Genomic DNA, 18542 nt, shown 5'->3' with positions numbered 1-18542 from the left:
ATAGCTAGCAGCTACTTTCTTTACTAAGGCGTACTAGGGTAACAGTTTTTACAACACAAAAAGACTTAATTGAAGACAAATACGTCTTCAGTGCAGTAGTTTAGAACTGTAATCGGAGGAAGCACAAAAGGTGCATGAAACTATTCAAAAGATATTTTTTTTGCAGAGACATCTCAGCTGTTTATTCAGGCTGCTTCTCTTGAACAGGAAGTGAGGCTTCAGCAGATGCAATGTAGGCAGAACGTATTTCAGCACAGTTGCTCTGTTTTATCTTGTTCAGTTTCTCATCTCTGTCTGTCATGGAGCATGCTGGGTTTGGAAATGTTGGTCACATTTCAACTGAAAAACATTATATTAGGGAACAATTGTACACAGACTGATATTTACAAGGCTTTATGTCTGTTAAGTATGATGATTTTTCCACTCACAACTAACAAAAAAAGTGACATTTAAGAATGTTACATGAGACCAATAGAAAAAGAAATGCAGAAAGTTGGGCTTTATGAAAAGTTGGTTTAATACCTATTTAAATGTTATTTTCAAAGGAGATGTCTAATCCTATTGAACGTATTAAATATGGCTATACATTCTCTAGGGAATGGCTCTTTTACAGTTATTAATATTAGTTGTGCTAGTCGCTAAAATAAATAAAATGTTAAAGACAATAACCGTTTTGTCATTTCAAAATAACAGTAAAACCCTGTTTTACAACGATCTATCACCTGTTCTAAATATAAATTATTTATCACTGCTCCTGAAGTTCCTTCGGGGTGCAGTGGGGTTAGTTTATACATCAGAAAGGCCATCCAGTGTAAAAACAGTGCAATTTATGCTGATTTGTTTCGGCGACCCCTGAGTAGCGCTTCGGCCTATAGGACACACAACTACTGCTCATGAATGCCATAGATTATAGCCCAAGGAAGAGAGGTCCAAATTTGTCCATTAAATTCTGATCTTGAATTTTTGTAAATAAAAGAACCATTTTAAATATCCCCAGAATAGGAATATTTGACTTTAACATGTTTGCTTCATGTATAATTTGAACTAAATTGCTTTAATCTTTCTTTGATTTGTATATCAAACAACACACCCTGCTTTTGACATGCATCTCATTTTTAGATTTGTCCTTCAAATATCAATTATAATACAGAGAAACATTCTTTATCCGTCAGTTCATTAAATATACTTGAATATGCTGCATCATGCAGTATGTAGATTGAGACATTAGCGTGTAACCGTATGATTGAATTCACCACACAACATACAACAGCCAAAGCTTTGTTTAAGGATTTTATAATGAGCTTTACCTGGAAGCAAGAGACTTCAGAACAAATTTTTACTTTTCTGTGGGGACACAAAAAGACAAATTAATGCTATAATTTTCACTGTGTTTCATCAGGAAGAGAAGCTCACAACACATTCAGGCAGTAATGCATTTTCTTCTTTTTAAATATAAAGTTCAAACCTTTGCCAGAATGACAAGCAGAGACAATGCAGGAGGTTTGAACGACATAAATACACACGAGTTATTCTAAATTGCCTGTCATGTTTTGACATGTTTACCTACTGATTTTGTGATTGTCAGTTTTTTTTCCAAACAGCTTGGCATCATTGTTGTTCAGCTGCAACAATCACCTGAAAGAACACTCATTTGTATCTCCTCTCTGTCTCCCTGTTAGTGCTGAATTGCTATTTGGATTGCTTTTTTAAATCACCATAGGTGTGAAATCTGGCTAATTATAAATCTAAATGAGAGTTTGTATAAAATGTTATGCTATCCAGTTATTTACTTTTCATTTTATAATTAAAGTGAGGCCTTTTTCACAGTCTTGAGTCAGGTTTGGTGTTTTTTTGTACCTTCTTCTTGGCCTGTAATAACTCCTGGTAGGCATTGGAACGAATGAAACGGCTATACGAATCACTCTTCATCAATTTATAGATGTGTTCCTGTTGAAGAAACAGTAAGAAACACAATGAAGGGTGAAAGCAGCAGTTACAGCTAAAACTACGCTCTAAATAAGAAAATGCAAGATGCAGCTGAACTATCAAACAACATAATTTTAATGGTCCAAGAAAATGTTTAAGTTTTTTCTACATTATTGTGTTAGATAAGTAATGCAGACTTGTTGTATCAGTATAAACCATTACTTAATAACTCACCTGTGCATCCTGAAAGGCATAGCGTCCGGGATCTTTGACATTCTGAGTGGTTTTGTCGTAGCTCTTGGAGTCCACATTGATGGCACTGGGTGCCCCCGGGGCCAGAAACTCCTGCCAGATTTCCTGAACGCGAGTTGGGACCTCTCTGATGGGCCGCTTTTTTAGTTCTTGGACTGCAAGCCAGAACCTGAATACCAACAGTAGCAGGAAAAACAGTGCAGGCATAATTGTTGAAAATATACTTAGATTACTTGGTTTATAACTTAAAACAATCCAGACACACTTGTTGTTTTAACTCAAACTGGTGCTTTGGCGCTTGCTCTGGCACACAGCAGCTGCAGGATCATCATTTTTAGCAGGTTCGTGGGTATAAGCTGTTTATTCCTTCCCTGCATCATGCATCACAGCAGGACACTAGCTGACTCATCATCCAAACTACAAATGGCTTGAAATCAAGATTATTAAACTGGAGACATTTTTTACATTGGTTGATTGATTGATTGAAAACTCTTATTTCAAAACAAACATAAAATGTATGTTTATTTAATGAACACATACTGCAACATAATGTTGTGTAATTTTCAGATATTAGTTTTAGGTGCAGTGACTTTTTAGACAAGCAGCATATTGCCAGAAATCAAAATAACGATGATGAGCATTTTTTTTTTTGGTTTAAATAAAATGAAGTTTCTATCAGTATTGAGGAGGGACAGTTCAGGCCTTCACCATCAGAGGGAGCTAATGAGCCATCAGCTTCTCTGTGTTATGCCATTTGTATTTCTGATCCTTTGATTCTCTGCATATTCTATGTATAAACATTAGCAGTATGCATATCTATTTGATCTATCAGCGTCACATATTCTGCAACCTAAGTTCCAACAAATACACCTAATTTTATCCATAAAAGAGACATAGATTATTTCAAATAGTTAAAAGGTATTTACCTTTAATAGGAAAAAGCAATGAAATTGAGAATTCAGAAGCTCATGTGATTATTTTTACATTTAAACTATTTCAGAAAGCCCAAACAATGATGCAATCGCTTCACAAGCATCTAATAAGTTAAATCACAAATGTTGAGTCAATAAGAGGCACATCTGTTAATACATTTAGGCTAACACCTCAAAGCTGCAGCTTCAAAAAAGGAAAAAAAATATATATTTTGCATTAATATAGTATTTAGCTGATGAAAATAGTTTGGGTAGTCAGCCCTCAAACAAGAAATGTTTAGTCTTATTTATTGTCAGAAAGTGATAAAGAGGTTATGTTCCTTTTAATACAGTGTATGTAAATATCTGGTTTCAGTTGTATCTATTGATATGAAATACATAATGTCTATGTATATCTAAATAACTGAATTTCCAGAGTACAAATTAAATAAGGGTCACACAGTTGAGCAGATGTTAACACTGCTGGGTTTCAAATTTCTTCGGGCTGATTCAATAACGTACGTATTTTTCATAGTTTGTTATTTTCTTTTAACTATGTAACTTTTTGTGTGTCTATTTGTTGCTGCCTCATAACCAGGACTCTCTTGAAAAAGAGGCTTTTAATCTCAATGGGACTATATCCTGGTTAAAAAAAAAGTGTTTTGATACGGTTAGGGTATCTAACCCTTCTGCATTGAGTTAGCCTGATCTACTAGTGCATGCATGGGTTTTCTCCGTTACTCTGGCTTCCCACTACAGTCCAAAAACATGAATGCTAAGTTTTATAGCTCTCTCATAATTGTGCTAAGATCTGAGTTACTGTGTCTGCATGATGTGTCTTTGCATTGTTCTGTTATGGACTGATGACCTGTCCAGGCCGTATCCCATATCTTGCCCAAATGACCACTTGAGACAGGCAAGGGCCTTACCCAGCATGAGTAAGTGGTCATAGACGATGGATGGATGGATCTTCTGTATTTTTCCCCCATATTGTGACTTACTTTAGTGGAAGTAATCATTGTAGCTCTTAAATCAGTTTACAGTCAAGACAATTCAGAAAGTTCCCAGATGACAGTCATATTTAAAATTCAGCCCTAAAACCACAAAAAAGCTTCCCACACAAAAAAAACCCTGCTTGCCTAAGGTGACAAACCACACAGCACCCAAAGAAGTTCTGTGTTTATGCTCTGATGAGTCACAGCTGTTTTGGAGGTAGGAAAAGGGCAACCCAGTTGCTGCTGATCCAGTGGATCCACAGTAATGTAACAAGCTAGTAATATTGAATGTATTTATCTAGCGTTATTGCTTTGAGAGGATCTCCTAAATCCGGTCACCATGTCCTCCAAAGAGGAGCCTGAAGAATAGAAAGAGTATAATTCCATCACTGTGTCAGAACTTGCTAATGTAGTCAAAAAGCTCCTGGTGTAGGGGCACCAGGTGTTGATGAGATTCAGCCTGATTTTCTAAAGGCTCTGGACCTTATAGGGCTGTCATGGTTGACGTGTCTCTTCAATATAGCATGGAGGACTGGAACAATACCACTGGAGGGGCAGGCTCTTGTGGTGAGTTCCAATTTTTAAGAAATAAGACCAGAGAGTGTGTTCCAATTATTGAGTGATCCCATTTCTCAGCATCCTGAGAAATGGGGTGTTAGAGAGGAGGCGCCGATTGATTGTTGAACCTTGGATCCACGGGGAGCAATGCAATCTTCATCCTGGCTGTAGAACAGTGGACCAGATCTTTACCCTCATGGAATTGCTGAGGGGGTCATGGGAGTATGCTTCTCGGTCTACATGCGTTTTGAGGATTTGGAGAGGGCTTATGACCATGTCCCTCAAGGTAATATTGGGTATCTGGGCAGCTTTTAAGGGTCATACAGCCCTTGTATGCCCAAAGCCAGAGCTTTCTCGGCACAAAGTCGAGCTTGTTCCCAGTGTGTGTTGAACTCCACCAGGGCTGCCCCTTGTCACTGATCCTGTTTGTGGTCTATATAGGACAGGGGGCATAGGCACAAAGGGGAAGGTGTCTGTTGGCTTCTTTGGGCCATGAACCTCCTGCATACACCTGAGCAGTTTGCTGCTGAATGTAAATCGACTGGGATGAGAATCAGCCCTTCTACGTCTGAGGCCATGATCCTCGACTGGAAAAAGATTGCTTGCCCCCTCTCGATTGGAGGTCAGTCTCTACCTTACGTGGAGGAGTATCTTTGTGTCTTGTTCATGGTAGGATGAAACAAGAGATGGACAGGCAGATCAGGGCTTAGTCTGGAGGGATGTTGTGGTGAAGAAAGAACTGAGCCTCACCTATGTATGGTCATGGATCATGACCACAAAACAAGATCCCGGATACAAGCAAACAAAAAAGCTTCCTCCAGAGGGTTGCCCCCTCTGACCATATCTGACCATATCTCAGCCTTAGAGATATGGTGAGGAGCTTTTGGGAGATCAAAGTAGAGTCGTTGCTTCTCTGCATCAAAATGAGTCAGTTGAGGTGGTTTGGGCGTTTGATCAGGATGTCTGGGCACCTTCCTTTGGGGGTTTTCCAGGAACATGCCCCTGGGAGGAGATCCCAGAGAAGAGATGGCCTGGGAACCCCTTGGGATACCCCAGAATAAACTAGAGGATGTCGCTGGGGAGGGCGACATCTGGGTTTCCCTCCTGGACCTGTTGCCACGGCAACCCGCTCTCGTAAAAGCGGAATGGATGGATGCAGCATCATGTTACAAATTAATAACCAAATTAGTCCCATAAATATAATAATTGTAAAAAGTATGAAAGGTTTTCTGTATTTCTCAATTTACCTGAGATTCTCTGAGCTAAATTCGGACTCAAGGAACTTGAGGAACTGCTCTCTTCCAACAGGATCTTTCAGAACCTCATCAATGCCGAAGGCCCACCTCTTTACCCTGTGCTGGCCTGGTTCCTTGCTGAAGGAAACACAAAGCAGGGATCTCAAAAACTGAAAGAACTTTAATCTCTCACCAAACAGGTGAAGGTACTAAACAGAATATCTGATGAGGTTATGTAGCTACCTTGCTTCAAGCTCCCAGACGGTGGTGTCATCTGAGATCCAGGGGTTGGATGGATCCGGAGGTGTGAGGCATGGGTCATATTCAACATACTGTTCTGTGTAACCCAACAAGCTGTTGCAGACAAAAGGAAATTAAATGAAAACTTTACTGTTTTAGAACACAGAAATAAGGGAAAACATGAACCTCCTTAAGGATGATTTCAAATGTCAACAGAAGTGGACTTCTCTTGATAGCAGATTTTTCAAACTGAAAGAAAAGTAGTATGTTTTGACCCACTTTAGATGCAAGGATAGTGACTTTTTTTTTCCTGAACATATTCACAGTATACTAATTGTAATAAATCACACCAGCTAATATGAAGTACTGAAGGATCAGGGAAGAAGGACAACTGTTATCTGAACCCAAACACTCGTCAAGGTCAAAGTTAAAGTTCTCGGTTCCTCGGCATTTACGGCCGCTTAATAGCTAAATAAACAGATCGATACCTAAACTCAATGAAGACACAAAGAACATTGCTCACCTCTCTGCCACTTTGGACATTTTAAGTCGATGCCGGTCTAATTGTAATTGCCAAAAGGTGATCTGAAACAACAGCAGGGAAATGCAAGCATGCAGTAAATTGACAGAATTAATTATTTGCATCAAATCAGATTATTTCTTTTCTATGCCCAATATTTACCATTTTAACCTCATATTTTACACATTTTTATAAAATCCGACATGACAATTATTTTAAAACTAACAAAATCTCTTATTACAGCAGTAAATTTTGCAGACATTTGTTATAGCTCCTCTCTGTTAGCCTAGATGACCACTTCTAGACCTGACCTGATCCTGCAGCTCTTCTTCTGTGGGCTGTTTGGCCTCTGGGGCGGGGGTGTGGGTTGGACTGTGGGTACGGATGTCGTTCTGCAGCCCATACACAGACTGAGGAGACAAACCAGACACACGTGTACATCAGCATTTTTAGCTATGCATGCATAGACAAATACAACACAATAAGCACAAAAGTGTGGTTATAACCAGGATACCTTTCTGGTTTTGTGTGGATTTTTCATTCTGGAGGACTTCTTTATGTCAACTTCTGTTGTATTGACACATCCAGGCTGCGATAAAAGAGAAAAGCAGATAATAATGGTTCAACTTAGTTTTACTGTATTAATTGTAGATAGTTATTTTTCTCCACCTGTAAATATTTCTGGTGGAACGTATACTTTTTTATGCTACACTCAGTAGAACTTTAATACAGGAACTGAAGCCCCGCTCAGGAGTGATGGTTTCAGTCATTTTCAGGCTTGAAAAATAAACATTTTCAAATTTTTGTTTTAAACAAGTTTTACACTTTCATTCATTTATTCAGATATGAATATGTATTTGACAAAAAACAAATACTACTATATACTTTATAAAAACTGTAAGGATCAAACAAATATTGCTGTGTACTTTGACATACTGTTTTCTAATAATGACAAAATGTAAAAATTTTCGAGACTTCTCATTTTGTGGTCTTTACATGCTCCTTTTATTTAGCTCTTGTTAATTACTCTATTCATCTCGTCCCACAGAAAACATCCAGGGCATTAAAACAAAAGAAACAAAACAAAAAATAAATGAGTCATCACTGAACTCATTGATACACAAACCCAATTAAAACAATCTGATGTTAGAAGCAATGAACACCAAAACAATGCTCCCACACTGTAACAGGTTCCTTTTGAGCTTCCAGATATCTGATACTTTGCAGCAGATACTATCCTGCAGTGCAGTGAGATTTACAATCCTCAATTTCTTTGGCTTGTTAAGCTGCGTCAGAATCCTCAGCATCCCTATCCCCCTCAGCATCCTCAGCTTAATGGTCACTACATTAAGGAGGAGTGCTGCATGCTTTAGATATATTCCTGCTCATATTTACATTAATCCTCTCCTCAGCCTGCTACTTCCGACTGCCTGCAAGCCATGTGTCGATTTAGGGCATTTTTGCACACTTACAACGGTTTGGCAGCAGGTGGGATTCTTTGGAGCGACAAATTAAACTTATTTTGGTCTTATTTGGCAGTGTAGCACCAAAACCCATACATGCGCAGGCGATCAGCTTTTGGAATAGCAGTCCAATGTAGAGAGCACAGTGTGTTGAAGGCAGAGAGTGCTGGTGGTTCCCAGCATCCGCTCCCCTTACACCAACAATAAACGTGTCTGACCGCTGTATTAACGTGATCACACACAGGCATACTCATTCACATACCTCATATTCATTGCTTTTTAATCTACCTTATTTCTCTCTGTATGATTTTTTTGCAAGTAAATTGGAGATGCACAGATGATTTTGTTTGTATAGCTATATCACATAACCTGTGATTAGATTTCTTCTTGCTTCTTGACCATGAAGCCCAGATTTGTGGAATGTGTCCTGTTAACAGATTCTCCTACCTGAGAAGTGGGTCTCAGACGGATGTGCTGGTTAGTTTTCTCTAATGTCCTCTAATACTCCCACGAGGCCTTCACAGAACAGCTGTATTATTAATAAGTTACATGTTGAGTACTCTTATCTTGGTGAGTACTGAAGATAATTGGTGGGAATAGGTTATATTTAAGGTTATCAAATTAAAAGGGCTTGAATATAAATGCATGACACAGTTTTCAGACCGTTTTTATGACAAGAAAAAAAAAAGAAATACATGCAATCACTTCAAAATGATATGCCATTTTGTGCTGTTTCTCTTAAAGTCGTAGTCCCAGTGCACACATAGCTTTTTGGGTTAAAAACGGAAATGTTTCGTTGCATTTCTACTGTTCGTCTACATCACTACAGAGCTGTCCGGGGTGTAATTTTTCGAAGTCATCACAGTCTCTGTCATCGTGTACACAGGAAAAGTGTGATTTACTGGTGGCGCCTTTTTAATCAGGGAGTGTTTGCTGGCATAAACATGTGGCTGCATTTCAAAGAACATACCGCCAACTAGTGGTGTGGCAGGGAAATTACACACAAAAAAATCTACTTTTCAACTGATGTCCTGTGCACAGATATTATAATAGAAACGTTGTAATTGACGATTATTGTGTGCACAGTGCCTTAAAAACGTGATCAGATATGACACCCTCTGCCACTATTCCACCTCTGGGGTAAAGCTATTATTCTTCCAAGACTAAATCAGTTGCAGCTACTCAAATACAACATGCTTAACCATCCAGTGAAGTTTCTAAGATAACGTGTCAAATGGCGTTTAATTAAACAGGGGATGTGTCGACTGATGTAAAAGAAAAAAAAAAAAGTCAAGGACCAGGAAATCAGACTTTCAGAGTACAGCTACTGGCTGATTGAACAAGTGGTCCTAATCTAGCCCTCTTGCAGTAGAACAGAGCTAAGAAGCTCGACAGCATCACTGTGAAATTTGAATTAATATTGATTATGTTGCTCCAAGGACGCATAAATTGAACTTGTTATATTCCAATTAACCACCGAACTGTCTTTGGGAGAAGCACAGCAGAGGAGACCCTTTAAACTCGGGAGGGAGGAAACTAAATGCTAATGCGAAGCAAGTGTGCAGGGAGCAAGGTAAACAGCGGTGCTGAAGCTGATGTGCTGTGACAGTTATTGATGTGGCATTTCATGTGTATGACAAAGGCAAATACACGTCAGTGGCTCTGCTGTGGCTTTGCTTCCTTACCACATGTAAATGTTGCAGGTAGCATGTACAATTGTGTAATACATGGAGTGCTTGTGACTGCAAGACATTTTGAGAACACTATTTCCTTTTTTAATGCCTTGATCCTACTGGAAGTGAAATGTGTGCAACAATAGCCGACTGGGTGTTCTGCTCTCTCGAATGTAAAGTACCTTACCCCTTTAACCCTTTGCAATGTTATAATGACACACTTGGATGTATTTTGTTTGGGTTGTGCATAATAGACCAACACAAAGACCTGGCTAATTGTGAAATATCAGTTAAAGAAAATGACTAAAGATTTTGGTTTGCATGCATATGTATTCAGCCCCCTGAGTCGGTGCTTTGTAGAGCCACTTTTCTGCTTTAATACCAGCTTCATGTATACTATGGTATGTCGTTAATAGCTCTGCACTTTTAAAAAGCCGAAAATGTTGTCCATTTTTCTTTTCAAAAATAGAAAACGGGTGAATAACACCTACCCATACATTTCCAAATCTTGACAAATTATTATGAGATTTTGGCCGAATTTTTTCAACACATAAAGATACTTTGATGAAGACTGGTAAGAGGAAAACCTCCACCTCTGTATCACGTTTTATGCAGCCTCTGATAGCTTTTATTCCATGATTCCCATCCTTTTATCTCCTTCCATCTTCCCATCAACTCTGAGTAGCCTCCATCTTCCAGCTGAAGAAAAGCATGTGACGGCATCACGCTGCCACCACGTTTAACAGTGGTGTATTCAGGGAGATGTGCTGAGATTAGTTTCTGCAACTTGGAGCTCAGAAGGTCTTAACAAAGAAATACCATGCATCCTTTGGCTGCTTCTCTGATTAATGCTCTCTTTGACTGGCCTTTCCGGCTTAGTTTGATGGACACATGTTGTCATGTTTGCAGCTCTGACATACTCTTTTAGGTAACAGATGCTAGATTTGTCAGTGCTCTGTGAGACCTTGAGATGTTGTTTTAATTACCTAAGGCTGCTTTAAATGTCCCCACATTCTTATTTCTGACCTTTCTGCTGTGTTCCTAGGTCCTTGGACATTTTGTCCACTGATATTTTCAAACAAACCTTATCCTGAAATTAGATTAATGAGGGGCGCACTTTATCTACTAATAAGCTGACTATTAATGGTAGTTGGTTGCATTGGATTTTATTTGGGGGTATCAGAGCAATTAGGGCTCAAATACAAATGTGAAATAACTTTTTTGAGTTTTATTTGTGAAAATGTTTTTTTTTTTAAATGCATTGTTTTCCTTCCAGTATGCCGTGGTCTATCTTGTGTAATTCCGGTAGAATAGATGGAAGTTTGTAGATGTAACATGACAAAATGTGAAAAGGTTTTGAGAGGTATGAATATTTTAAAAAAAAAAAGAATATCAACTTTTTTTCAATTAAGTACTTTAAAACAGGTTGTACAGGTTGGCTCTTTTTTAACATTTTTTTCTGAAATAACATGAATGCCAGCAGAGATGAGTCAATATCTCAAGTATTAAGTCAATGTGTCAAGTAAGAGGTTCATTCACTCACCACTGGTCTGTGCACGTCCCAGAATGCTCTTTCTTGACTGTCGAGAATTTTCCTCTCAATTTTGTCTCTTTTTTTGTCGACTCTGAGGATGGAAAAGAAGTAGCAACTGTTCTGACACAATGTTTTCTCACTAAGTTGCACAATGAAGGTGCATGCTGGCATTCAGCGGTAGTAAACCACTAACTTGATTCATAACGAGAAGAGGACTCACTTATTATGGCTCAATGCATGTGTGGTTCTTTTAGAAACCTACTTTGCTTGTGCTTCTGCTTGCATAAAGATGAACTCCCATTTCCTGGCAAAAGCTCTCTGTAGCCTTGCTAAGCTCTCCTGTGGGTGAAACAGGAAATATAAATGAGAAAAGAAGGGCTTTTGAGGAAACCTGGCTTTTTTTTTTGTATCTGCCTGACATGCAGCGAGTTGCCGTCTGTACCGGTCTCTGCTTAAAAGCTCAACAAAAACAGAAAATAACCAAGTCACTGATTAAGCAACACGTAAAAACATTTGTTTTCATTGTTAGCGTGAACAAAAGTGAAGACAGAGGGCTTTGTGAGATGTGCCAACACATAAATAGCAGCCGTATCTGAAGGCGTGACACTAACAGACCTTTACTTACCGCTTCATAGTCGGCGAGCTCCAGACGTGCTTTGTTTTGCATTGTTCTTTTGCAGAGGTAAACAGCTGGGAAAGATAGGGGGAAAAGACTGGTAATAAAGAGAGAACAGAATCTCAGCTTTACTTGAACAGCCTTAAGTGGCTCTGCGTTTATGCGTTTAATCCTCTCAACTGAGCATTTAAACTGGTCTGCAAATCACAAAGGTCATTTAGCTGAGCGTGCTGCGCGTGTGTCTGTTAGTGGGAGCGCTTGTGTGCGCGTCCCTGACTTTTTGATCTCTTCCTGTGCTATAATCATCCCTTCATCTCTTTGTTAACGGACCGTAATGCGGGAGATTCATTATGCCATTAGACTGTTTTCATTATGGGGCATCGTTCACGTGAATCAGTCGCTGCATCTGCTGCTCTCTAACTTCCCCTGGCGTTCCCAGGATTATTCCCACTGTGAGCTTTAGTCCTTTCCCTCTTCTGCTGCAAACAAAAGGCCTAGCCAGGTTGTGGGGATTCATCAAAAAAAAGAAAAAAGAAAAAAAAAACATTTTTGGCATTATGAAAGCTTTATCTCCACTCTGCTTGGCTGTAAAAATGAAAAGCTCATCTCTGTATCAACATTAAAATGCTCAGCCAACTGTGAACAACAGGCGCCTGCATACAGACACATCTCAGCTTTCTTGTACAGATGCAACACACTGCAGCAGTCCAGGAAAATAGCTAAGGCAGATCCATAAGACCGAGGTGCACGGCTGGAATTTCATGCTGATATATAATTACAAAAGGAAAAAAAAACAGCTATGCCCAAATAGTTTCATCATTGTCATCTAAATACAGTGATCTGCAAAGGTATACACGCTCTTTTGTTATTTTTTTATTTTGGCACAGCAGAAAAACACAACGATGATTATGAGGTGAAAGGAAAATGATACATGGCTTTCAAATTCTGTTTTAAAAGTAACACTCTACAAATGTGATGTGCTGTGATGTGTTATATTTGGGCCTCTTGAGTTAACACTTTTTACGATCACCGCCCACTGTCAATACATTGCTCTGGCATATGTTTACCTTGTCTTGCTGGAAGGGGAACCCCCGCCCTAGTATCAAGTGTCTTACTGGCTGTTACAGGTTTTCTTCCAGGACTGCCCTGAATTTAGTTCCATGCAATTTTTCATAAACTCTGAACAGCTTCCCTGTCCCTGCTAAAGAAAAGCATCGCCACATCATGATGCTGCCAACATCATTTTTGTTGTATTCCAGTTGATGTACAGTCTTAGTTTTCTGCCAACCATAAACACTAGCTTAGGTGCTCCCAGCCCTTATACCGCTTGTCTGCGGTGTCCCCTGCATGGCCTGTAGCAAACTCTAAACAGAAAGTCTTGTGATTTTCTTCCAAAGATCAACAGATTTTCCTACCTGAGCTGTGGATCTCTGCAGCTCCTCAATTGTTATCATGGGCCTCTTAATTAATGCCACCCATGCCCAGCCTCTCACTTTAAGGAGTTGGGCATTTTTTGATGTATGTGCAGCTCCGCCATGCTCTTGCCATTTTCAGAATAAACACATGGACTCCATTTACTCCGGGAATGGAACTGGTTACACTGGATTTTATTTAAGGTTGTCTGAGTAAGGGGGCTGCGTAGAAATGCATGTCTCACTTATTGGATTGTCATTTATAAAAATGTTTTAAAGCAATTTATCTTTTTTACAGTTATGCGTTAGTTGTATTGGTTAATTACATGAAATTCCAATAACATACTTTAAAGTCTTCGCTCGTTGTCCGACCAAATGAGAAAATGTTCTATGTGGTTGAAACCTTTTCAAGGCACCTTAACGATGATAAACAGGAAAACATAAAATTTCTCTCACCATAGTCTGTGTTTTCAGGTTCCCAGCAATTTGATGGCCAGAAGTATGGAGTCTGGAAGAGAGATAGGAACAGTTGAAAACACAATGAAAAGACCCCAGTGCATAACAAAGCACACAGTTCTTTAAATCAATGTATTTTACTGCCACGATAATGGCTCTTGCAGCTGCAGCGGGACATCAGTCACAACAAAACACTTTGCTGTATAATGGGCTTGGTTTTGGGTCTAGAGGACATAACTTCCCTTCAGAAAGACCTCAGCACAGACCCGAACATGAATCTTGACCCTCCTTGGGGCAGCATTGTATAGACTGGCCTCAGATGAGAACCGATTACACATAAAAAGCAAAATGACGCCAACCAGCAGCACAAACAGCCTTAGGTATTGATTTACTCGGGTCAGCTCTTTGTAGCACACTTGGGTAACAAAAAAAAAAAAACAAATAAAACTGTCAGAATCTTTATAGGCATTCAGAATAATGCTCCTTTTCTTCTATATTTTCGAACCATTAGGAACAATCAAGTACTGCAACTCTGATTTATTTCCTTTTTTCAGCTGACAATAGAGGCAGCCTGCTGGTTAGAGCGGAGAATAGAGCATTTCTTAAACTAAGTGTAGATTTCTATGAAAGCCAAAATGAAAAGAAATAAACTATTTTTGTAGGTAGAAATCTTGACTGACCTCGACCTAAACCCCAGATTAAAACTTTCAACTCACTGAGCATGCAAATTTATCCCAAATAGCATATGATAACTAAACTCTAGCATTTAAAATCCAGGTACAGTTGCAGAAAGTTTAACATCAACTTGATGTCAGAAACAGCATTTTGGCTACGTAATTTAATCAAGAAACTTGCAATTTTCAGATAATCTTGAACCTTTTATAACTTAGTCATAAAGTTCAACCTTGCACATATTGGTGCCACTAAAAAAAACAACTACTGGCTGTGTCATACTTGTCATTATTGCAGGTTTTTACACCATTTGTATTTATTTTTATTTCTATGTTTAGGATTTTTTTTTTGTCTATACACTTTTTATTTATTTCTTATGGAGCCCCCTAGGAGAAATGGAAATTAGTATTTTATTTTGTGTTCCCTTGCAAAAGTTTTGCATTCCCTCGCAATAACCTAGTAGACAGTCCGTGCGGCATATGTTGAATACTGAAAGTCTTTCTGCTACAATATATGGTTTTTATAAGGTCTGTCTGTGTATGTTAATATCTAGTTAGTGAAATATGTGAAATCTTATATAGTTTCTTTACAAAACAAATACACCACAAACTTATGTGTAACATGCAAAACATGCATTCCATCTCTTCCCATCCCTTCTAAGACGAACATAAACTTTCTATAAGAAGTGAAGAAAGAAAAAAATACATTCAAACCAATTTCAAGTTATTTTCATAGGGTAATAAAGTCATCTGACAGTTCTGATTATGTCTTTTTTGTGTTGGTAGTCTCGCTATTAAGAGGCCATTTTCATGCGCAGTCCCATCTGAACCATACACAAACAAACATGTTAAAAGATCGATTTTCAATCTGTTTTCTGAAGCAAAGAGTTAAGAATGTATAAACATGTTTACACTGAGGCTCTTTGAAGGTATTTGCAATTTTAAATTGAACCTTATATTTTAGCAGAAACACTTTTAGTATTCAATATGCAGTTTGAACCGTCCGCTGGGCTGGGTCATTGTGAGAGAACGCAAAAGTATTGCATTCTCTCGCAGGAAACGTAAAATAAAAATTTCCCATGTCCCCTAGAGGGCTCTGTAATTTTAAGTGTTTCTCATAGTTCTATTTTTTAAGCAAAACGGGTAAATTAACCACAAGACGAGCTGTGACCCGTGACAGTGACACGGTTAAGGTTTTACACACACACACAATCATGTGGTTTACTTGTGTACTAGTTACTTACTTTTACATTTATTCAGTTTAACATTGTTTACTGCCCTTTTTTACATCTTTAAATCAGTTCTAGACTTTTGCAAAACACCTTGTGTTGCTCAAGCTTGCATGCAAAGTGCTCTACAAATAAACTTTGAACAGTGGATGACTCATGAGTGGATCAAAAATAAAGCAACATATGCTGCGCACAAACAAATCCAAAAGAATAACTCATAGAAAAGTTTACAGAAAAAAAGGCGTAATAGATGAAATTTTATAACTTCTTGTTTCATTAAACTTTGTCACGTTGACATCCCAGACTGAACAGAAATGAAGGAAAGTGTTTCCAGTTAAGGATCATAATTGCGTCTGAAGGCTCCTGCGCATCATTTTTCTTACCTGAAACCTGTAGAAAGTGCCATCATCTTTGAGAGTGAGGACATGGTCTGAGATGGGGAAGAAGTAGCCATGTGCGGCCATCAGTGTTCCTAAGTGAAGAGCCTCCACTAGGAGAAAACAACAGAAGAGTAAAAAGTCAGATGACAACTTGGTGTTTCTGTATTTGTTCTGTTGATCCCAATTCTCCTGCAAATGACCACATACAGTTTTTTTTTTTTTTTTAAAAACTCATACGGTACAAACTATTGTCTTTCTCCCCACGTTTTCTGCTTTAACACAGAACATTTCTGCAAGAACAAAATGTGCACACAGGGTCCAGTTAAATAGACATTGCCTATTTCACAATTTTCTCTACAAGCAGGGCATTTTATTCAGGACACACCTGAATAAAATCATCTACATTATATTGGATTTATAATTATATTGGATTTAGCAGGTTAGTTGGTTAACACGGCCCACCCCCATATTTCCATGGTTCACATCCATCCTTGACTAAATAACTACTCTGAGCACTAGCCCCTCAATCAGGAACTGCTGCTTTAAAAGCATCTGACAGTGCTTTGACAGATGGATAGGCAGGCCTCCGCTCCAACAACACACCGCGCAGCCGGGGGTCTAGCTGATTAGCCCACCTTCAGCGGGAGAGGCGGAACTCATCAGTCACATCACCTGGTGTTGTGCCTGGTTGGAGTGAAAACCCGCTTCCCGCTGGCGCTGCACAGCACATGGTTTACTGTTCCTGATTTAGAACCATCAGATAATGAAAACATCTCATCATCCTCCAATGGGGTGTCTCATCTGCCACCAGGTATTTCCTGCGGTTGTAAATCTGCAACACCTTCACGGAGGCTCATGTTTCTTTTAATGTGTTGACACATTTTGTTCATTACCAGCAGGCACAGGAAGCGGTTCATTTTTATGCCGTCTTATGCGCCACGGCTTCAGTCTGTTAGCTTATAGCGAAGCTATAGTGTGCGGCTGTTAAAAAGTTACGTAGTCTGAGAATGCAACAATTAGGAGTTAGTGCCTATAACGTATACATCGCAGCCCTTTCACTCTCTGACACATACACACCAATAAACACCGGCTGCATGAGTGAGGGATAAATATAGATCAGCTTTTCCCTTGGCATTGAGGAGCGGCTGCAGCTTTAAGAGTACAGGATTGCTTGACAGTGTGTGGTTTATGTGTGTGTGTGTTTGTGTCTACAATTTGTGACAAGGCTCCATTTATTAATAAATAATGACTCATATTTTATTTAAATCTGTTAACTCATAAACACAACCCCTTCCTCTTCAGCTTTAATGTGTGATGTCTAAGAGCAATGTTACCTTGTACACATTTTTCAGTATTATCCTGTGGTCATCCATCACAGGTTTGACTCATACATACAGCAGGACAGACTCCAACGAGCAATCACGTCTGCAGACTATTTAGACTTTTATCTTCAGGTCAGCACTACAGAGCGCTATTTCCGAGGGCAAGCCGCCACAGAGACAATTGCTTTCCCCGGGTTGGCCCCGCTGATGAAAACTCAACAGTCAGAACTCCCAGATCGATACCAAGTATATTTCCACTAATTCAGCCATGTCATCATCTTTTGTAAAAAGACTGCGTATATACACCGCCAGTCAAAAGTTTAAGCTCACCTTCTCATTCGATGGTTGTCTTTATTCTTATTAATACCACTCGGAACTCCTTCAAGAGAGGTGGAAAGCTATTTCAGGTGACTAACCTCATGAAGCACATGGAGAGAAGGATGGTGGGGGGGGGGGGGGACTTTGCAAAAACTAAAACATACAAGGTGTTTAGAGTAATTTCATATTTTGTGTTTGTTACATTTTATATACTTTTGAGTCATAGTTTTGATGCTTTCACTATGTATCTGTGATGTAGGAAGTCATGAAAAAGGAAAAGCTATTGAATGACTACTGTATACTTTTGATTTGTAGCATAACATATTTGCAAAAAAATATATATTTTTAGTTCCCTTCTTTCCTCTTTATATAACGTCAATAATATCTCCATCGAAAGCAAAGTGGAATCGACATCATACTCCATGTATGGTGAATAAAGCTGAGATGGGGGTTCAAACCAGCAACACCCCACCTACAGGACATACTCCCTAGCTCCTGTGCCATTGTTGCTAATAGTATCATCTTTTTGTTTCCTATTTTAAGAAAAGTGAAGAGAATGATGGGTACGGACATTTTTTTTTAGTACTATAAAGAACTATTTATACACGTATTTAATATATAATATTATATATGTGTATACATATAATATTATAATAAGTCTATTGTCCGTACTGTTCATCCTTGCAGGGTCATTGGGCGAGAGTAGGTACACCTGGTCTGGCGTTCTGTTAACTGTGACATCATCCAGAGAAGACGGCTCACCCGCTACTACCATCTAATGTAGAACAGATTACTAGATCAATGTGTGCTTCTGTGCTTTTTTGTCTGTCT

General features: G+C 38.9%; 1 protein-coding gene across 1 annotated transcript in view; it reads right to left on the bottom strand.

Annotated features, from left to right (window-relative positions):
• The window catches only part of rgs7a (regulator of G protein signaling 7a), an 82306-nt gene that overhangs the window by 1773 nt on the left and 61991 nt on the right, over positions 1-18542 (bottom strand). Inside the window, exons 5-17 of the mRNA XM_036126725.1 lie at positions 16075-16181; positions 13792-13843; positions 11933-11997; positions 11570-11646; positions 11317-11398; positions 7152-7226; positions 6949-7047; positions 6641-6702; positions 6121-6231; positions 5890-6015; positions 2161-2347; positions 1858-1947; positions 1308-1344 (exon numbers count right to left, since the gene is read on the bottom strand). Of these exons, the coding sequence (XP_035982618.1) occupies positions 1324-1344; positions 1858-1947; positions 2161-2347; positions 5890-6015; positions 6121-6231; positions 6641-6702; positions 6949-7047; positions 7152-7226; positions 11317-11398; positions 11570-11646; positions 11933-11997; positions 13792-13843; positions 16075-16181 (1154 nt within the window). The 3' untranslated portion in view covers positions 1308-1323. The remainder of the gene's footprint in view (positions 1-1307; positions 1345-1857; positions 1948-2160; positions 2348-5889; positions 6016-6120; positions 6232-6640; positions 6703-6948; positions 7048-7151; positions 7227-11316; positions 11399-11569; positions 11647-11932; positions 11998-13791; positions 13844-16074; positions 16182-18542) is intronic.

Source organism: Fundulus heteroclitus, chromosome 22 (genome assembly GCF_011125445.2).
Source record: "Fundulus heteroclitus isolate FHET01 chromosome 22, MU-UCD_Fhet_4.1, whole genome shotgun sequence".
NCBI classification, from domain to species: Eukaryota; Metazoa; Chordata; class Actinopteri; order Cyprinodontiformes; family Fundulidae; genus Fundulus; species Fundulus heteroclitus.
This window is presented reverse-complemented; position numbering and strand designations above follow the sequence as displayed.